Below are 21,631 nucleotides of genomic sequence, written 5' to 3'. Positions count from 1 at the left end.
AAACAATTGAAAGGCATGCCCCAAAGGCAATTGCCTGATTCGAATGCCACATAATTGACTGCATGCTTTGTTGGTTTGCTTTGCCTTGATTTGGCCTGGCTCGGCTCGGCTCTGCTCCTCTTCTACGGTCCAATCGAAACTCCCAGGCTAATTGCAGTTTGGCTCTAAGGTCTCATTGTGTGCTTAGGGATTGTGGCATGGGGCATGGGGCATGTGGCGAGTGGTTGGGCGCTAGGTCCGGCGACCCGGTCCCGATATGCGAATGCCCCTTTAAATGCTATTATTTAAATCAATGCTGTGGCATCGCCTTAAGGCCGGCTCAGCACATATATGAGGTGGATATTTATGTGCCATGTCTAATTGTCGGCAGCGGGCTTCAAAGTGGCCTCGTTACCTCTAATTCGCCCTCCACTGCTCCGCGGAATGCATTTATCGCACTCCAACTTATGCTAAGATAAACGACCATCGCACAGCCAGTGAAAATTGGCCACACTTTCCAGACGCTCATACGCTCAGTCTCTCAGCTTCACAGCTTCTCAGTGCCTGACTTGAGCTTGGGTCATAAAGAAATATACCTGACAATTGACAATTTTTGGTTGATTTTGCAATTTATGGCCACAGCGAGCAGCGGGAGCTGGCCAAGAGGCAGCGGCATGTGTCATTGGCGGCATGACCAAAAGACCCAAATATATATGTAGTATACCATGAGGTCTTGTGCTCGGGATGAGGGAGAGCAGGACACAGGAACTTCAGTGCATCTCATGAAATAGTGCGAGTAATTTGACTGAATTTATGAAACGCTTAATAAGAGACTTTGAAAATTATATAAAAATCACGTAAAGTCTCTCTGGTCTTTCAGCTCGGAACTGCAGCGGAATACTATTTTGAAAATCATCCAGCCGGAATGTCTGGAGCGATACTATATAAACCACTCGAATAATTTATGTATTTATATGGCAGCACTTCAATTGATTGTACAAAAATAAAGAAACAACTTTATAATTTATTTGCACACAAAATGTCTGCAGGTTATTCGATTAATCAGCACACAATAAATATTTTCATTGTTTTTAAATTGGATTTACGCTGGAGTTTTTCAATTCATACTAGGATTAATGTCAGCTCTGACATATGCGAATTTTCTCAAAATATTTATTTAAATGTGCTTTATGAGCAAACTGCAACGAATCGGCGAGGAACGATATCAAGGTGTACGAAAAGAATATAACTTTTTCATTATTGTGAAATATAGTAAATAATCGTAAATAAAATCCAAGTAATTTCTACATATTCAAAGACTATTTCTATGCTGGTAAGTTATGCTGACAAGTTGCTTAACTCTAGTTGTGAATGTATGAATCATTTCTCAACTCTCTCACTCAGAACACTATTGTTATTCTGGAGGTAAGTCAGCATTGTCTGCTCGTAGGCATGTCTTCGAAGCCCAAGCCCAGCTGCCTCAAGTTGCTAAATATAGCTGGGCACAGAAACCCAAACGGAACCCAATTAAGCGCAACAAACAACTTCACGCCACATGCCACAGCCGCTTATCGCTCCCATCCGATCAGATCCAACATCAACATCAAGTCGATTGCATTGCCGCCGGTGTACGACGCTGTGCCTGCTGCTGTTCCCTACTCCATCTCTCTCTCTCTCTCTCTCTACCTCGCTCTCTCCCCTCTCTTTCGCTCTGGATGTTGCCAATTGTAATGGCCAACGATTTGTCGCTGTCGCAGGACCTGCGGCCACAACAACAACAATTGGCGATCGTCGCGAGATAAGATCACAGCGCGATAAGCGAGCCGAGAAACGGCGACAGCAGCCACATTTATGCTAATAAGTTGACATTTGACCACCATGACGAAATAATGAAACGATCAGGAGGCCGCCCGTGTGACAGGTAGGACAGAGTACGGATCGCACATGCCAGGTGAGACAGTTTGTATAACGATTCAAAGAAAAACATTATTTGGCATATTCCTTTTTCTGTTTCTGGTAATGTAAAACATCTCGAAGGTCTATCAAATCGAGACATTCTTCTTATATCTATGGACTATGGCTCTACAGGTTGGCAATGGTTGTCTAATATGAACGCTTTAATTTCGAATAACCTCATAGGTAAATATACCAATGTGTCAGAAATAAATATAAATATCATATGTGCCCAATTAAAAGCTTTGTAATTTATTTATTGATAACCAGTTCAGCAGAATCTGTTAGGTACTCCATTAAAAGTATTTCAAAATCAGAGCAATAACTCACTGTATTAATCCAAATCAAATCGTCAATTATTCACATAATTCCCTAGAAGCTTAAATCACACTTAACTGATTTTATTTTAATGGTTACATATTTCAAAACGATTATCTGCCAATCTAATCATAGAGCACAACAACAATGACAACCAAAAACACAAATTTGATAAGATTTGGCTTTCAAAAAACCCCTCATTGGATACGAAAAACGTTCAAGAGCGCGTATGTAGAAACATAAAGCAAATGTTTGCTATATATATTTCAAATTATTTCGTCCAACAGCCGAATTCATAATGATAGCATAAGTAAAATAGTGGGGTGTGCACGGCTGATGAATACCCTGTAATATATATCTACATAACAGAAGGCTCCAAATATTTTTTACGTAGTCCTAAATTTTATAAGTTTATAAGTAAAAATACAAAAACTAGCAAAATTGAAAATTTTCGAAAACTCTAAAATATATCACTTATTTTCAGTGTATTCCCTCAAAAAATTCAAATTATAGAGGAGGAAACAAACAAAACTAACCAATAAATTTTTAATTTCAAGCTCTAACTTTAGAAGATATCTATTGTTCCGATTTGTTACGGTTCCTATGGAATACAGATATCGGACATAAAAGCTCTAGAGCAAATAGTTTTAACAAATTTTCCATTGCCCTAATCTGAGTAGATCTATCTAGAATATTCATTTGATACTTGCTTTACACGAGTATATATATATTCCAAATTTCAAACTTATATCACCTATAATAACACTCTTTCTGTTGTATAAAAAATGTTATATCCCAAATTTATTATACTATTTCCTCCTTTATAATACGAGGCTACCAACTACTGAATATTTTACAAATTTCTATAGCACAACGGACAGACAGGCTTGGCACAAAACCAATATACTCTCTTCACAACTTGGGCGACTATACTATATTTTGGATAGTCACCGAATCTAGCACAATATAACTGTTTGCAATGAGGCATCCGATAGAAGCCGGCAATAACTATACAAATGGGCCTAATAAATTAATATATTCTAAATTGGTTATTTATTGGGCCAGCGATTTTATGACACCATTCTAGACTTCTATAAAATGTTCAAACGATTCCTCCGAAATAGCCAGTTTCACTTGGCAGCCCATGGAACACACAACTGCAGAAAAGTTAACCGATCAAACATGAGCGATAAGGATAGACTTGTAAAGACATTCAGAAATAATATGGATTTGGAACTCTCAATAAATTTACGGACATAATTCGCAGATATTGCAGGAGGCTGGCGAAGGATCAGCGAGCAAGAGGATCAAAAGCAATTCGAAATTAAAACTACCGTGGTATTTCGCAAGTGGATTCCTTCTGCTGTGGTTCCTATTGTATTTTGCAGTGGTTATTCCTCTGTTTTATCGCCTGCCCACATCCCTGACCATCGAGGATGATAACAAAGGAGAGTTCATTGGGGATCGAGCCTATGACGTCCTCAACAATCTGGTCAACATTGGAACTAGGGTAGCTGGCAGCGATGCTAATGAACTGGAAGCAGTAAACTTTCTGCTAAATGAAATATCGAAGATCCAAAAGGATTTACTTGAGGATTATTTTACCTTAGAGGTGGACGTACACAAAACCTCTGGTTCACACATCTATCACTCCCTACTTGAGATGTACCAAGGAGTCCAGAACGTGGTAGTCAAACTGAGCCCCAGGAATTCATCAAGTGAGTCGTACCTCCTGGTGAACAGTCACTACGACACAGTCGCAACTTCTCCGGGAGCGGGTGACGATGGCTTCATGGTCGCCACTATGATGGAGGTGCTTCGCGTGATGGCCACAACGCCACAAACCTTAGAGCATCCCGTCGTCTTCCTGTTCAATGGAGACGAGGAGATGGGCATGCAAGCCTCACATGGTTTCATTACCCAGCACAAATGGGCTCCAAACTGCAAGTATGCATCGGAATTGTTTCGACATTGAGGGAAAATCCTATTTAGGAATTGCATTTACAGAGCTGTTGTCAATTTGGATAGTGCTGGAAGTGGCGGACGCGAGATTTTATTTCAAACTGGCCCCTCACATGCGTGGCTAGCCAATGTAAGTTCTGCAAGAGGAAACAGTTCCAAGTACGATTTCAACTTGGTCATAATCCGCAGTATTACAAGAAGAGTGCGAAGCATCCTTTTGCTACAACCATGGCTGAGGAATTCTTTCAAATGGGACTCATACCTTCCGATACGGACTACCGCATTCTTACGCAATACGGACAGATTCCAGGTAAAACTAGAGTCAGCTAAATGTAAATCTATTGATATTCTATGGACTTTTCACTGTGCAGGCCTTGATCTTGGCCAAGCTATCAATGGTTTCATATATCATACGAAGTACGATCGCATTGATGTGATTCCTCGAGGCTCTATTCAAAACACGGGCGACAATGTCTTGAGTCTAGTGCGCGCCTTGGCTAATGCACCGGAATTGCTCAATATACAGGTGGGTTATGAGCACGTTTTATTCTAAAAACAGTTTCTTAGTAATCCAACTTTAGGCGCATGAAGGAGGAAACTCTGTGTACTACGATATTTTGGGCCTCACTTTCATCACGTACTCGGAGGAAATGGGCCAAATTCTGAACTACGGCGCAGCAGGAATCACACTTATTTTGGTTTTCATATCTGCGTGGCGCATGTCCGCTGTATCCCAGCTGCTCAGCAATCAGGTTTGGCGGCGTCTAATCATTCTCGTGATTCTTCAGAGCATTGGTTTTGTACTAGCCTTGGCTCTGCCCTTAGTAGTGGCATACATCCTTGACAGCTTCGGACTGTCCCTCACCTACTTCAGCACTCTTTCACTTGTGATTGGCTTGTATGTCTGCCCGGCACTGATTGGACTATGCCTTCCGATCACAGTGTACTATCACACGCAGGACAATGTGAGTATGCGAGATTGCATTAGATCGAACAATCCACTCAATGTGGTCCGCTCTAGAGCAAATTGCCTTTCACCTACCACGTTCAACTGGCGCTGCATAGCTGGGCCATTCTACTGTCTCTTCTGGCCATTGTCGCTACTGCTTATGGACTGCGCTCCATCTATATCGTTACGATTTTGATCATCTTTTATGCTGTATCGTTGGTCTTGAGTCTATTGAGTACCTCCCACGATCGCGGCTACTCCTGGAGTGGACTGGTCATTGTTAGTCAGGTGATTCCTTTCCTTTATAGCAGTTACCTCTTCTACACATTCATCGTGGTGCTGACGCCAATGAATGGTCGTTCTGGTAGTGCATCCAATCCGGATATGACCGTTGCTGCTCTAGCAGCGGCGGGTGCGATTTTCTCCTTTGGCTTTTTGGTAAGTTTGCTATCCAATTTTGATTCCTAAAAAGCTTATACCCTGCCTCATCAGCTGCCCTTGACCAATGTGTTCCGACGATCGGGAACGGTGTTGCTCACCCTACTTGTGATTACAAGCGTTACGATTTACCTAGCCTGCGGCACAGAAATGGGCTTCCCTTATCGCCCAAGGACCAATAGTGCGCGTGCTCTCTATCAGGTACTTCTTAAAATACTGATTGATATGAGTTGATAATTATACTATTCCTAATTTAGCATGTCCGCAGAACCTTCTACGATTACGATGGCTCCGTTATCAGCGACGAGTCCGGCTATTTATTTAACTTACAGGATAGACGTGAAACATCAGCATTTCCTGGCGTGAATTTCTCGGGTGCAATAAGCCAGTCAGAAAATTGCAAGAATCACATGATGTGCGCAGCGCCTCTATTTGATGAGCGTTGGGTTGAGAACCGACTGCAAGGAATTTGGCTACCCCGCGAGGAGCCCGTCGTACCCAAAATACCAACCACTCTCGAGCTGCTCAGCAAAACCGTCTTGGCTGACAAGAGGACGATAAGGTTCAGCTTCCGGTTAACTGGACCGCCCTATTTGAGTTTGTTTATACAAACCTACGAAGATGACTTTGTCACTGTGAGCGACTGGTCCTTCTCCAAGACCTACCTGGAGCAAAAGCCAGCTTCTCCGCTCGCCTATCACATATACATTACCTATGGCAGAAGTGAACCCCTTGAGTTCTATTTGGATATTACAGTAAGTACTCTATGCTTAGATATTCGGCTACTTTCTAATATTCCTCAATTTCAGAAACCGAACGGAAAATTTGACGTGCCTCTGTTCCAACTGGGCATATCTGCATCTAACATTGGCGATAAAGGAGATGAGCACAGCGTGAAGTTCGCCTCGACGTTTCCCTCGTATGCCATAGTAGTCGATTGGCCCTCGCAATATACAAGATATATATTCTAAATCGAGCACAATAAAGCATAACAGTTGTGTTTGTCCTTCGGTTTAGTGGGATAATGTATAAAGAATCTAAGATAGTAATAAAGTTCTTAAAAATAAGAAATTCGTCATGATAGGACTCACGCGCGAGCAAGTGGACAAAGAGATAAGCTTGCTGGGGTAACCTGTTTTGGTTGAATGGTGACTGATTGGGCTACACCAGACAGACATGGCCTAATCGAGATCGAGAAGAATGGCAATCTGAAAGCTCAGATTAAATCTGATTATGGCCTATGCTTTATGGCAGCAGATTATGGCTTATCTGCATGATCTTATGGCGTGCGAGCAACAATTCACAATGACTCTGCCTGCCTTAAAAAGCGTGCTTTCTTCAATGGCGATTGTAAATTTGATTTAGCGAGGGCAGCTCAAAAAGTTGTTGTCACTTTAGAGGTATCTGAAAATGCCCAGCAGAAATAAAACTCATAATAAAAGCCAAGTTTGCGAAATAGTTACTTTACATAAAATTATCCTATTTAATCATTTTTTATAGATCCTTTAATAGCTTATGAAGCTTATTTATTTGTGAACTCTTTAGATAGATACGAAACTGCCCGCGTTTTTATTGTTATCAAACATATTTTGAATCATTGGTGTTATAAAATGATATATTTCTGAAAAATATGGATTTATATTTCCATTTTTTATGACTTTCTATCTACGCCTATATAAGGAGGTTCGATTTTCTGGCGAAATATTAGTCGACCAACAAAAAACACTGGACTCACTACGGATAAAACAAAAACAGTTTACGAAAATGAGCGACGGGATTACACTGGTATGAGTGTGCGCAAATGAAAAGTTCTATTTTTGCTAAGTTTACATAACAAATTCGCAGATTTCGGAGGAGGATGACGTGGATATTTCCAGCAAAATACAGAAATATTATATCAAAAAGAATGCAAAGCCAGCCTGGTACCTCGGCACCGGCTTCGTGCTCTTCTGGACGCTGCTATTTTTCGCAGTGGTCTTGCCGTTCTTCTATCGCATGCCCACGTCGCTGACCATCGAAGATGATCACAAAGGCGAATTCATTGGAGATCGCGCATACAACACTCTGAACAATCTGGTTAACATAGGACCCAGGACGGTGGGCAGCAGCGCCAATGAGGTGGACGCTGTGCTTTTCCTGATAAATGAACTAGCAGCGATCAGAAAAGTTCTACTGCAAGACTACTTCACCATGGAAGTGGACATTCAGCGTGCCTCGGGCGCACTTAGGTATACCCATATGCTCAACATGTACCAGGGCGTAAGGAATATTATCGTTAAGCTGACCCCGAAGAGTTCGACAAGTGAGTCGTACCTCCTGGTGAACAGTCACTACGACACAGTCGCAACTTCTCCGGGAGCAGGTGACGATGGCTTCATGGTGGCCACCATGCTGGAGGTGTTGCGCGTGATGGCCACAACTCCACAATCCTTCGAGCATCCCGTCGTCTTCCTCTTCAATGGCGCTGAAGAAACGGCATTTCAGGCCTCCCATGGCTTCATTACCCAGCACAAGTGGGCACCGAACTGCAAGTATGCATATAAGGTGTTTATATTGTGAGGGAAATTTCTATTCACGAACCGCCTTTGCAGAGCTGTAGTCAATTTGGACGCCGCAGGCAGTGGAGGGCGCGATATTCTTTTTCAAAGTGGTCCCTCCAATCCCTGGCTTGTCGAAGTAAGTTCCTGAGAACGACTCTCGAGATTAATTAATAAAATCAATTTCAATCTTTAAGTACTACAAGAAACACGCCAAGCATCCGTTTGCCACATCTTTGGGCGAGGAGATATTTCAATCGGGTGTGATACCATCGGACACAGACTTCACCGCATTTGTAGAGCACGGGAAAATTCCAGGTAGGTAATTAAAAAACTAGTTGATTGCTTGGTTAAAAGTTTAATCAATTTGTTGAGTGTCCAGGCTTGGATATAGCCCAGATCATTAATGGCTACATATACCATACTAAGTATGACCGCATCGATGTAATTCCCCGAAGCTCTATCCAAAGCACGGGCGACAATGTATTGAGTCTAGTGCGAGGCTTGGCGAATGCAACTGAACTACATAATCCACAGGTAAATCTTTGTTCCACATTGCTTTAACAAAGCTCTAGATCATGTTCCCAACATTAGGCCTATGAGGAAGGACACGCAGTTTTCTTTGACTTTCTGGGACTCTTTCTCATCAGCTACTCGGAGGATACTGGCATAATATTAAACAATTGCGTTGCTGTAGTGGGCCTCGTTCTGGTCTTTGTCTCCCTTTGGCGAATGTCGTCTATTTCTTCCCTGTCCCTCACTCAAGTGCTGCAGCGAGTGCTAATCCAACTGATTCTTCAGATCATAGCTTTGGCACTAGGCCTAGCTCTGCCTCTTCTGATTGCTTATGTGTTCGACAGTTTCGGATTGTCTCTGACATACTTCAGCTCTCTATCCCTTCTAATCGGACTTTATGTGTGTCCAGCGCTCATCGGACTGAGTCTGCCAATCACAATTTACTATCAATGGAAAAAGGATGTAAGTACTTAAAAATTAGATTCATTCAAGAGCCCACTTAGCATTCGAATTCCCTAGGACAAGCTACCATGCCCGTATGGCCTACAACTGGCTTTGCACATTTGGGCCATTCTGCTGTCTATGCTGGCTATAGCACTCACTGCCTATGGGCTACGCTCCGCCTATGTCTTCACAATCCTGAACGGCTTCTATGCCGTATCCTTGGCGCTTAACCTCTTGACCACACTCCACGATCGGGACTATAACTGGACGGGTCTGGTAATGGCTTGCCAGGTAATACCTTTCTTATACTGCACCTACCGCACCTATCTCCTGCTGGTGGTGGTGATACCGATGAGCGGACGTTTGGGTAGCGCCATAAATCCGGATCTTGCCATCGCTGGCGTGACTGCTTTGGGTACTATTTTCGGTTGGGGATTCTTGGTAAGCGAGCCTACGCGACCGTTTGCAGTATTTTATATTAAAGGCAAAGGATATACTTACGTAGATCCCGCTGATTAACATATTCCGGCGACCCTATTTGATAGTCCTCAGCATCCTTACAGTCACTGTGATCACGGTGATTCTCGCAAGCAGCACTGACATCGGATTTCCCTATCGCCCTAGAGCAAGCAGTGAACGAGTATCATTTCAGGTATTTAAAAGATCTATCTGTCAGACCAGTGTCATCTAATATGTGCCGACTTTCAGCATGTACGCAGAGTGTTCTACGAGTACGACGGCTCCATCGCTAAAGATGAGTCGGGCTATCTGATTAGTTTCCAGGACCGTCGGGAAGCTGAGCCAATGAAAATACGATCAATAGCAAATGCGAGAAGCATAAGATCCGACTGCGAAAAGCATATGATGTGTGGAGTACCCCTATACGATGAACGCTGGGTCGACAATCGTCTAGGGAGCGTATGGCTGCCACGAGAACAGCCGATTCAACTTCCAGCCAAGGCAAACCTGACCCTCTTAAGTAAACAAATTCTGGAGAGCAATACAACGGCACGATTCGAGTTCAAGTTAGAAGGCCCCGATCACATGAGTCTGTTCATTCAGACCTACGAGGATGACTTTGCAACGCTCAGCAACTGGTCCTTCGATCGCACTTACCTGGAGAACCCGCCCGCTTATCCGCTATCCTATCACATCTATTTCACCTACGGCACAGATCGGTCGCCACTGAACTTCAGTCTTGATATTTCGGTAAGCTTCAATAATTGAAGTACTCTCAGAGTATTTGACGACATCCTTTCGGCAGAAACCCAATGGAGACTTTGAGGTGCCGCTCTTCCAGTTGGGCATATCGGGCCATTATGTGGAGACTAAACGAGATGCACTCACCGAGCAGTTCGCAGCTTCATTTCCTTCGTACGCAGCACTTGTCGATTGGCCCTCTTCGTATGACAGATACATATTTTAATACTCTAAATGAAGCACTTGAAATGAGCATCCAAATGTAGTTACATCTAATATACATAGACAGCTACCCCTAAAGGGAGCTGAGTTCTAGAGAACACGCAAGAAGAGATCGAGGCCACAGTCAGCCTTTCTTTGTTTTGAATGTAGTGGGTAAAGCGGGCTTCAAGGGGATCAGTAATAAATATCCCATCCTCATCTTCAACTGCAACACAATCCTATTAACGGATATTTATGCATCTGACGAACAAACTGCGCACAATATTCATGCTAGGCGTCAAGTCAAAAGCTTCAGCCCAAGAAATTATCAGCCAGAAGCCAGCCTTTACTAGAGGAACTCGTCACGCATTTAGCCGAACTAGTTTGACGACTTGTTAGCTGCCTGACAGCTGTAAGGGGCTTTACTCAAATTTTGAACACACACATGCAGTGTGTCACCCACTGTGCAACCTACAGTGGGGCACACAGCCTCACACATGCGTGTGTGTGAGTGCGCTGCTACTCGCGCATCTCGCATAGCTTTTGACATTTGCTTGACACAGGAGCCGCTTGCCGCCGGCGACGCACTAACTTCCAGGAATTTCACGCCACTCTTCGCTCTGTGCTTATCTTCCCGGCCCGGGTCTGGTCTGCTCTGCCTTGGCGACTCAGCTCGGCTGGCCGTCATAAAAGCGTATGCAAATTTGGAGCGTATCTTCACACGATCTGCCGTGTGCGATCTGCTGCTTGTTAACTGCTTACAGATTGAACTGGCGGCACCCGCGGCTTCTGGCCATGTCGAAAATGAATTTTAATTGTCGCCGCTGCCCGCTGCCTAATGGACAATAATTTATAAACAAATTGGCCAACAGACGACTGGAATTTATTACGAAACGAAACTTTTGCAACAAGTACAGAATCAAATTGCACTAATTACATGAACGTTACGAGGTTGCGTCGCCAGGAGACGGGCAACCGATCAGTCCGTTTCAAAGCACCGAAAGCGATTCGAATTGCTGCGCCGTTCGTCTCGCCCATAGTTTTGCTCATTGTAGTGGCTGGTGTGGTTGTTGCTCCTGCGGCTCCTGCCCCTTCTGCTGTAGTTGTCATTGTTGTCGCCTCTGCTGCTGTAGCTGTTGTTCCTGCGATAGTTGTTGTTGTTGTTGCTGTTGTTGCTCTTGTTGTAGCTGCTGCTGCTTCGGCTGCTGCTGTTGTAGGCGAAACTATATTCCTGTCTGGGACATTGGCCGGCAGTCTGCCTCGGCCGCCAGTTGTTTTGCTGTTGATAACGGTCGTTATCCGAGTGGTAGTCATTGTAGCGTCTGATCTTTGGAGCTGAGTCCTCGCTGTGCGCCGCCTGGCGCCAGCGCGACATCTCCCGTTGCAGCGGCCTACGTTGCGAGTCATCCTCTTGGCTGTGATAAGCATTGGTATTCCTCCATTGACGGCTCGGCGGCTGCTGCTGCCAACCGTTGTGCTCCTGCTGACGGACTCGCCAATTGAGAGACACATCCTCCCGCCTGTCGTCCCGCTCCTGCCATTGTTTCAGCCGGCGTTTGCTTTCAGTGTGGCTGGGACTGCGGCTTGTTTCGCTCAACAGCTTGCATGGTCCCTGTTCGGACGTCAAGTGCTGCAGCGACTCGGTATAGTTTTCACGTTCAATTTTGTGGCCACGCGCATCGGCAAAAGCTGCGGATCGAAAGGGATTATTATAAATGCTGATGCTTAGCTCCCCTCTTTTTGGCTGATAGTTTACGCACTCTGTATAGCCAGCTTGGGCGACATGTTCATCTTGGTGATCATAAAGTAGCAGATCAAATAACCGGTACGATTTACGCCGTGTGTGCAATGCACGCCAATGAGTTTGTCTGTAAAATGGATTTGAGAATTCACGTGTTTTTCTTTTGGAGTTACATAAATGCTTCTATGACAATAATAACAATGACAAATCAAATACAATACATGTTAGCCTCTTGCCTAGAAGGGCATGCTAGATGTTCAGGTTCAGTTCAGTAGTGGAGAAAGCATTTACCTGACGCAAATTGCTGCAGATCTCATTTGAGAGGCAGCCACAGGAATGCGCCTCGCATCGCCCACGCCGAGCTCTGGCAAACCGGCTTGCTACAACTGCAACTGCAACTGCGACTCGACTGTGTTTGCTGGGGCAATTGGCATAAAAGCAGATGCATGGGTCTGCAGCGGCGACCTGAGATACATCTAGAAAACAGCGAGCTTTGCCAATATGCACAACATTGGTAATAAATTTAATGCGAGCAAAAGAGAAAAACATGTCAGGTCGGTCGATGCGTCGCTCTGTTGGTCGGTCGGGCCGGCAGGGGCATCAAAAAAGTCGTTTTGCGGTGGTGCGCTATGCGGGTGCTCAACTCAGCTCTGCTTTACTCTGCTCTGGCAGCAACTACAAGAGCAGCCGGTCGCAACCGCCAATTGTACGTCATGTATTTAGGCTGCGCTTACAAACAATATCCTTGTCGCAATGTGGGGCACAATTGTATTTAAGCATACTCACGGTCACGGCAATATACACATACACGTATGTATATCAGCGTTCTCCTGTGAGCAATTCTGTCTGGCTTCGCGTCATATTAATGTTCAAATTAAATAAGAGGGATAACTAAAGGCACGATTAGTGCTGCCAAATCTAATAACCAGTAATGATTATACTAGGTATTTAATTTAACACACATTCGCAGTGATTTGCCCCACTGTCCCTTAACAGGTCCATTCTTGACCGCAGCTTCAACATGCGGCACAGTCAGTGGGATATTTATTATTGGGATGTTATTTTAGTGCTTGTCTAATCTGTTAACGTAAAACAGTCATGCTATCTATATTCACGATAGTTGGCAACTCTAAATTATTCGCAATGTTAAGCAACCAAATACATATACATTTGTAAAGAAAAGGGTTGTGTTAACCTATATCATGGAAAAGTAAAGGCTAACGGATTTACTGTCTCCTTTTTCTGCCCTGCTTGCAAATGAAAGCATGGTATTGCACAGTCAGTCACATGGGAGTTGCATGACCAACGTCTTGGCTTAAGTGAATCGTTTGTCTGGCACTTGGAACTTGCAAGTGAGACTGAGAACTAGCTCTAACAGTCGGAGTGGGCGCGTCCACCGTCTCGTATGCGCCAGCTAAAGGTTAACAAGAAATTCCATGCGATCTTTTTCTGCTACATATTGCTATTTTGGTACAGGGTATGTTTATTGTGCGCTCGTCAGCTGATAGGCATCTGCCGCCGCCACAAGGTAATTGCATGGTACACACGGACGGCAACTGGATTTTGATATGATTTCTCTGCATATCTCAGGCTGTAATTGTGTTGACAGATCTGTATCTGCGTGGCTGCATGGCCGAGGTGCTGGGGGAAAGCGTTCCCACGGCACAAGCGGCAGCGAGCTGTGCGTGGGTGAGCGATTCGGGCACTTACCATTATCCGGATTGGCATCCAGAAAGTCAGTCACATACTCGCAGAATCTGAAAGAGAAACAATTAGAAGAGTTGATTCAAATAATAGTAGACCTGGTATACCTTTGTGCCAGCTGCTTGGTGGGAGTCTGATGGCCAGGTATCATGAGTTTCTGGTGCGCCACATTCAGATCGCGGAAAGTCTGCAAGAGTTTCCATTGACATTATCTGCGAAGTTTCAGTAGTAGTAGTATACGCACTTACCTGTGGATTGTAGTATCGATTCGTGTTGGTCAGGTCAACGATCAGTCCTAAATTTGGCACCGACTCCAGCAACGAGTGTGGCGCCAGACGCAGTTGCTCGTCGTCTACACTCTCATTAATATTCTGCGAAGAAATACGACAGAGCAAATATGAGACATACGCAAAACATGCAGAAATTGCTCAATTTATGCAGTGCCCGTCGGCAGTACAATTAATAGGGAGGAGCAAGGGCAAGGGCAAGTGCAAGGAGCAAGGATCAGCGCCTGTACGGTGTTATTTAATTAAGCAAAAAACAATTTAATTTAATATTCATGCTGCTTGCGTGGGGTCCAGCTGCTCCTTGCACCGCTTGTACCTGGCTTGTATCAGTTGCCACTTTTATGCATAATTGCACCGAGCAGAAAAGGCAGATCGCCTTTGTTATTTATTTATAGAGCTGGGCCGGTGGTCCACATTTCAGCATCAATCAAATGGCTGGGACTGCAACGGTTAACCGGTTTGCGGGGTCAGCCACACACTCACCTTACGCAACGGCACTTTAAATGCAATGAATCGCGTTCCCGCGATGCGCTCCCCAATGGGCCGATAATTAAGCCAGCTGCAAGAACAAAACAAAAACAATCATTTCCATTTGCGCACAAATCACTATCAAACCATATATACATACCGATCTGGTATCGCTTTAACCATTTCTGCAATTATTTTTTATCAATATACAACGTTCATATTCGAAAATATAAACAATTTCACTACAAATTTTACCGCGTGCTATACACAAAATAGCAATTGTACACGCAATTAGACATACATACATACGTTCAAAGCAGATGCTATGGCGTTGCCACTGCGATCGATTTTTGTGCCAGCTATTCTGTTAACAGCTAACAGCAGCAGAATACACTAAATAATGCCAAACGCAAACAGCTGGCAAACCGACTTTTGGACTTTCTACGTTTAAACACTGTGGCAGGTAATTTCTAATCAATTAACATTAATTGCTTAGAATTAAACTAAATACTTCTTAAAGTTTTGATTCTTCACAATACGCAACATGTTTGCTAACAACACCCGCAATCTAGTGCGCAGCAGCTTTGTAAGTATGATATGAGAATCGGCAAAATAAAATGGCGCACGATCACTTAAGAATTTTATATGTAATTAAATAATTAATATTTCAATTGAAGTTGCAGCGTTGCAAGAGCACCTTGGTCGTGGCGGAGCACAACAATGAAACACTCAACCCTCTCACACTGAACACCATCACGGCAGCCAAGAAGATCGGGGGTGACGTCACAGTTCTGGTAGCAGGCACGAAATGTGGACCCGTAAGCTAATGTGATTCTTGTTGTTGTTGCTGATGGTTTGCATAATCATCCGATTTTGACATTGATTGCAGGCCTCTGAAGCTGTGGCCAAGGTGGAGGGCGTTACCAAAGTTCTGGTCGCTGAAAATGCCGCATTCAAGGGTTTCACTCCCGAGTCCCTGACTCCCTTAGTCCTGGCTGCCCAATCGCAATTCAAGTTCACCCACATTTTGGCCGGTGCCTCAGCCTTTGGCAAGAATGTGCTGCCACGTATTGCCGCTAAACTGGACGTGTCGCCTATTTCAGAGATTATCGATGTCAAGTCGGAGGACACCTTTGTGCGCACCATCTATGCGGGCAACGCCATCCTCACGCTCAAGTCCAAGGATCCAGTGAAAGTCATCACAGTGCGTGGCACGAACTTCCCCCCAGCTGCCACTAGTGGCGGAAATGGTGCTGTGGAACAAGCACCAGCTGGCGACTATGCCAGCAGCCTGTCGGAATTCGTTTCGCAGGAACTGACTAAGTCAGATCGTCCTGAGCTGACGGGCGCCAAAGTCATCATCTCTGGAGGACGTGGCCTCAAGTCTGGAGACAACTTCAAGCTGCTGTACGACCTGGCCGACAAGTTTGGCGCTGCTGTTGGTGCCTCTCGTGCGGCTGTCGACGCTGGCTATGTGCCCAACGATCTGCAGATTGGACAGACGGGCAAGATTGTGGCACCTGAGCTGTACGTAGCTGTGGGCATCTCTGGTGCCATTCAGCACTTGGCTGGCATGAAGGACTCCAAGACAATTGTGGCCATCAACAAGGACCCCGAGGCGCCCATTTTCCAGGTGGCCGACATTGGTCTAGTGGCCGATCTGTTCAAGGCTGTGCCCGAGCTTACTGGCAAATTGTAAAAGGAGCCCAAAAGTCTATAAAGCTAATTGATTCTATCAAATGTTGATTTTGATGTGTTGCATTTATTTGAAACTAGTTTCTTAGAAAAGTCCGCTGTCCGTCGACTACCCATTATCATAATTGTTTGCGATTGCTCTTTTTCTTTTTATTGTGTAATAAAAACTAAACCGAATGTCTGACTAAATATTTATTATATTTTTGCTTTTTGTTTGCTGTTGTGTCTGCGGTCGAGAAATGAAAGCTCTTATCATCTTGCGAGATTGTGAAATTGTTTCTGTCGAATCAACAGGCTGTGTGCTTTTCGTGTGTCCTCATGCAATGTCCTCATGAATTATGATAACAGCAGCAATGTTTATTTCTGAAATACTTATGTTAATGTGCAGAAATACTTATGCTGTGCGATTGGGCAACAGGTGTTTACAGTGAATATTGTTAGCTCACAAGGAACTAACAAATATATGCATTGCAGTAAGATAATAAATATATGGGGTTGCATTTAGCATATGATTAAAAAAAAAAAAAAAAAAACAATTAATTAATTGAGAAAAACTATATTGTTTGTATGTACATATAATGTATTTAATTTTCACACTATTTATAGTGGTGACCGAAATATATTCATTTTTGGCATTAAATGTGTGTTTATTATGACAAATTTTACTATGAAACAGAATCTGAAGAAGTTAACCGTTTCTTAGACTTTATAAATTGAGTTAACATGGACTGTTAATTTATGAGAAAATTTAAGCTGGTCAATCTTTGATTGTCTTTTAAATAACAAATTGAATATTGATAGTAGTCAAAATGCGAAAAACAATAAACGATTTCCCCCACAGCTTATCTTAGTTCACGCTTTTCAGCGTGCACTTCAAATATCGCCAAAATAGGCCATTATTTATACTATACATAACACCACTGTTCTCTGGTCAGTGATAACACCAACCGTTGTCCAATCTATGAATTCATAACATAGGCTGTTCATATTATTTCCGTAAGTTTTGATTTCCGTCAACAAATTTATGTTTTATTAATGCAAAATTATAAATTGAGTTTTAGTTTACTCTCTGCATGCCCAACACACTTTGAATTATTTATATGCATATATATAACACAAGAGTGTGCATTTGTGTTTGTATGTATGTATGTATGTATTAAGTAAACAAAGATTTAATAGATTTCTCTTTATTTTACGCGTGTGTCAACTCAAGCTGATAATCAAGTGAAGTATGCTAATAAACTGAAATGACATAATCTTTGTGCAAGTAAAATATATGTATTTTGACCCATTTATGTATATATATGTACATATATACATACTCCTATTTGTTGTTTAATTATTACAAATAGGAAAAATCATGCTGCAAAAAAGAACAAAGTGGGAAAAATTTGATAACGAGTGAAAGGGAAAGATTAAGATGCATTTGCCAGAAACCGAGCCGAGACGAGTCTAGCCCCCGTCTTATCAAACCGCACAGGGCACAAGCATAGAAAAGTGCCTACTGCATTCATTACCTTGTTGTCTGCCAGCGCCGACGTCGACGACAACGCTAACGCCAGAGCCGACGCAGACGTCGACGCAGACGCCGACGCACATGCCTTTGTAAACGCCACTGTTATGTGACTGAGTTTATATGTGCAAGGCAAATATTAATGAAGTCGACTCTTCAACACACTGCAAATATGAAATGTGCATGAACATGTTATATATGAGAGTTTATAACAATTTCCTTTTGCAATTTTGTTTTTTCTATACGAAGGACTTAATGAGCAGATTTATACAAAATAAATATTAGGATGTACAATTCGCGTTGTATCCATACGGAAATCAAATATCGATTTAGTGGGCGACACTCTGGATGGGTGCCCAGCTAATGGAAGCAGATGTCTACAATGCGTTCCCATATTATACATCTTAAGCATTAGATAAATGAATATTTCAGGGGTTTATTTTGAAGATATCAAAAAAATATAATAATGTCAAAAACATAAACATATCAAAATATCTAATTAGGTTTAAACTCTGAAGCTGAGATAATTTACGACACGCTATTCATATTAATGTGAATAAATAAATAAAAGCAATTTATTAAGATAAAATGTGTTGAAAATAGTATTTCACTGTATAAAAATTACGATGTATTTTAAGATATTTTATTATTCAATATAAAGCTAAAAACTTAAAAACATATTGTCAAAATGCATGGCTTAACAAGCATGCCCACAAAAACCGCTTCGCATAGGGTATTCGCCTAGCGCGAGCTGTGAACGTTGGAGCACTTGCTGGAAACGCTGATCGAGTGAGCTAGTAGTAGTAGTCACTTATCATTCAGCGAGCTGGAGAGACGCGTCGACGGAGGCTCCCGAAATACGAAATACGTACAACGATTTGCAGAGAACGGCGGAGAAGTTAAATAATACAAACTCATAATCATAAAGATGAACAAGACGCCAATGCACGAACTGCGTCGCGTGTGCGTGATTGGAGGTAAATTAGAGTTACGAAGAAAGTATTTAAAACAAGTTGAATTTATCGGTGAATATTTATGGATATGTCTAGCTGGCACCGCAGGCTTGAGCGCCTTGAAGAACTCACTGCAAGCGGGTCTGGAGGCTGTCGCGTACGAGCGAGGCGCAGAAATCGGAGGCACCTGGATATTCTCTGAGGAGCTGCCCAAGGACGAACACGAAGAGGTGCACAGCAGCATGTACGAGGGCTTGCGGTAGGTTATCAAGCAGCTCGAAAGCAAATAGGATCAGCCTCGATAAAGTCTATAACCGATCTGCAGCACAAATCTGCCCAAGGAAGTCATGGGCTATCCGGACTACCCGTATCCCACAGACATTGAAGACTCGTTCATCACATCACGGCAGGTCCTGGAATTCCTGCACTCCTATGCCGATCACTTCAACCTGCGACCGCACATCAAGCTGCAGCACGAGGTGATCAGGGTGCGTCCCAGATTAAACGATTGGGAGGTGAGTGCTGACGTCATTAATCATTGCGTCACTTTTAATCACGTAACATTGCTGTACGATCGATCGGTCGATCTCATACAATATTTCTTGCTGACACTCCCAAAGGTCTATGTCTGGGATCACAACAACAACACTTGCGATCCGGTTTACTACGATTTCATTTACGTCTGCAATGGCCACTACACGGAACCGGACATGCCCACTATCGAGGGTATGGATCTGTTTGAGGGTCAGCAGATCCACAGTCATGTCTATCGCAAGGCGGAGAAATTTAAAGGTGAGTCCATGTGAAGTTCAGACAGGGCAGCGCATAGTTTGTATAGAATGAATTTTGATAAGATTGCTCCAGTTGTCATAAGCGTATGAACTGTCAGTCCCGTCAACTTTTAGCCTAGTTACAGTGCGTCTTTGCCATTTGTATACTATAATATAAAGAGTGAGCGCTTATCAAGCACTCAGCATGTTTGGCTGATGGGGTTTTAATCGTGGAATAGTTTTATAACGCCCCTTGGAAGTACACTAACTGATAAAAGGGAAGCACTTCATCTAGGCTTTTCCAGAGATTTATGAGATAGGTTTTCAAATATGTATAAATACAACGGGAATTACTTCAACTATTTTATAAAGGAATAATAAGCAAGGAAGAATTACTTTGTGATTAATTATCATGATATTTAAACTTCTGACACGTTTGTATCACATATGAATCTAATAAATCATCCTAATAAAATTCTTTACAAAAACTTGCAAACATTATTATTGGTGCGCGTTGCCCCGCATGATGTGATAACAACAGAAAGTTTAAATGTTGCCACAATGTTAGTATGTAGAAATATCGTAAGCGATTGGCTAACAGTGATCAGGACTGTAGAACGGCCAATCTGTAATGTCGAGGTAACATAAATGTTAATATGTATCAATGTTTCATTTATTATTATTTTTATTTTTTCATTAACTCATGGAAGTAGATATGTGTAAAGCAGTTATTTAATATCTATGTAGTCTTAGTATATTGTATTTAATTTTTTTGAACTCGGTAAATAACGACCACGGAGTGAAGCTGTTCCACAGATTTTGGGTTTTAGTTAGTCCAGCAATATTGATAACACTTGACACTTTTATATCACATTTAAATTTAATAAATTATCTGAAAAAGTGCAAGGTAAAGCTGAACGCCATTATTAATGAGGTACATTAATTAATTAAATTCCTTAATTTATTTAATTATTTATTTATCTCTGTAGATCAAAGCGTGCTGATTATTGGTGCCGGTCCCAGTGGCATGGACATTGCAAATCACATTCGGAAGAAGGCCAGGCATGTGTACCTGAGTCATCATCTTCCGACCGCGCCCAATACCGCCTTCATGGGCAATGTAACGCAAAAGCCAGACGTGGAACGGTTCACGAAAATGGGGGCCATTTTTAAGGATGGCAGCGAGGAGAGCTTTGATCACGTGGTCTACTGCACCGGGTATAAGTATAGTTTTCCCTGCCTCAGCACCGATGTGGGCATTCAGGTGATCGATAACTTTGTGCAGCCACTGTGGAAGCACTGCATCAACATCAACAATCCCACAATGTCCTTCATTGGGCTGCCCTTCAATGTGATACCCACGCACATATTCGATATGCAGGTGCGCTTCACGCTCAAGTTCTACACAGGAGAGCGCCAGCTGCCCACGAAGGAGCAGATGATCGCCGACCTGGAGAAGGAGCAGGGCGAGCGCTGGGAGTGCGGCTTTGTCAATCGTAAAAAGGCCCATCAAATGGGCGAACGTCAGGTATTACTTATACTGATACTTCACATGACTTACATACATATATGAAATGTAATAATATCTCACATCTCCAACAGTTCGATTACTATAATGAATTGGCCAATATGACGGGCATTGAGAATATAAAACCCGTTATTTTAAAGCTAATGAAGGATTGTGGCAAGAAATATATATTTGAGCTGGACACGTACCGCAATAATCGGTATACGGTTATAGACGATGAGCACTTTACCAAGCGCGCTCTATGATGAACTTGTATTGTATGTTGTATATTTGTAATGTAGTTTATTTTGCATTTAATTATAAAAAAATAAATACAAAAATTAAAGCATTTGAGATATATAGCAATCAGCTTTAAGTTTCACGAGCTGAGTGGCAGCACTATTGCTGTTAATGATTACTCAAAAGGAACTCGAAACCCACTTAAAACTGTTAAGCCATTCTGCCTATGATTTCTGTTAAATGTAAAATTGAACTT

General features: G+C 42.8%; 5 protein-coding genes across 6 annotated transcripts; 4 read left to right on the top strand and 1 right to left on the bottom strand.

Annotated features, from left to right (window-relative positions):
- Positions 1–3,356: 3,356 nt before the first annotated feature.
- On the top strand, positions 3,357–6,635 carry LOC6581026 (endoplasmic reticulum metallopeptidase 1). Its single transcript, XM_032730315.2, has 10 exons — positions 3,357–3,453; positions 3,518–4,197; positions 4,258–4,342; positions 4,402–4,522; positions 4,584–4,738; positions 4,794–5,177; positions 5,234–5,599; positions 5,654–5,800; positions 5,857–6,354; positions 6,409–6,635. Exons 1-10 carry the CDS (start codon positions 3,433–3,435, stop codon positions 6,568–6,570), a joined length of 2,619 nt encoding a protein of 872 aa, XP_032586206.1. The 5' UTR covers positions 3,357–3,432; the 3' UTR covers positions 6,571–6,635.
- A 673-nt stretch (positions 6,636–7,308) lies between these two features.
- LOC6581025 (endoplasmic reticulum metallopeptidase 1) lies at positions 7,309–10,628 on the top strand. Its single transcript, XM_032729726.2, has 10 exons — positions 7,309–7,384; positions 7,445–8,130; positions 8,191–8,275; positions 8,334–8,454; positions 8,519–8,673; positions 8,731–9,114; positions 9,172–9,537; positions 9,602–9,748; positions 9,805–10,305; positions 10,361–10,628. Exons 1-10 carry the CDS (start codon positions 7,364–7,366, stop codon positions 10,520–10,522), a joined length of 2,628 nt encoding a protein of 875 aa, XP_032585617.2. The 5' UTR covers positions 7,309–7,363; the 3' UTR covers positions 10,523–10,628.
- A 730-nt stretch (positions 10,629–11,358) lies between these two features.
- On the bottom strand, positions 11,359–14,989 carry LOC6581024 (RNA/RNP complex-1-interacting phosphatase). The gene is made up of 7 exons (XM_032729727.2): positions 14,858–14,989; positions 14,713–14,788; positions 14,191–14,313; positions 14,050–14,129; positions 13,949–13,995; positions 12,258–12,365; positions 11,359–12,186 (listed from the first exon to the last, which is right to left on the bottom strand). Exons 1-7 carry the CDS (start codon positions 14,878–14,880, stop codon positions 11,477–11,479), a joined length of 1,167 nt encoding a protein of 388 aa, XP_032585618.1. The 5' UTR covers positions 14,881–14,989; the 3' UTR covers positions 11,359–11,476.
- An 82-nt stretch (positions 14,990–15,071) lies between these two features.
- On the top strand, positions 15,072–16,581 carry LOC6581023 (electron transfer flavoprotein subunit alpha, mitochondrial). 2 transcript variants are annotated; one of them, XM_015164573.3, is made up of 4 exons: positions 15,072–15,160; positions 15,218–15,283; positions 15,375–15,515; positions 15,587–16,581. In XM_015164573.3, exons 2-4 carry the CDS (start codon positions 15,242–15,244, stop codon positions 16,394–16,396), a joined length of 993 nt encoding a protein of 330 aa, XP_015020059.1. In that variant the 5' UTR covers positions 15,072–15,160; positions 15,218–15,241; the 3' UTR covers positions 16,397–16,581. The 2 variants fall into 2 exon arrangements, with proteins under 2 accessions (XP_015020059.1, XP_002006812.1); XM_002006776.4 differs by having other exon boundaries at positions 15,120–15,283.
- A 2,132-nt stretch (positions 16,582–18,713) lies between these two features.
- Positions 18,714–21,484, top strand: LOC6581022 (senecionine N-oxygenase). The gene is made up of 6 exons (XM_002006775.4): positions 18,714–18,882; positions 18,955–19,117; positions 19,184–19,373; positions 19,479–19,650; positions 20,618–21,156; positions 21,231–21,484. Exons 1-6 carry the CDS (start codon positions 18,834–18,836, stop codon positions 21,399–21,401), a joined length of 1,284 nt encoding a protein of 427 aa, XP_002006811.1. The 5' UTR covers positions 18,714–18,833; the 3' UTR covers positions 21,402–21,484.
- Positions 21,485–21,631: the final 147 nt, after the last annotated feature.

Source organism: Drosophila mojavensis, unplaced genomic scaffold (genome assembly GCF_018153725.1).
Source record: "Drosophila mojavensis isolate 15081-1352.22 unplaced genomic scaffold, ASM1815372v1 contig_81, whole genome shotgun sequence".
NCBI lineage: Eukaryota > Metazoa > Arthropoda > Insecta > Diptera > Drosophilidae > Drosophila > Drosophila mojavensis.
Note: the sequence above shows the minus strand (reverse complement) of the source record. Positions and strands in the feature narration are given on the sequence as shown.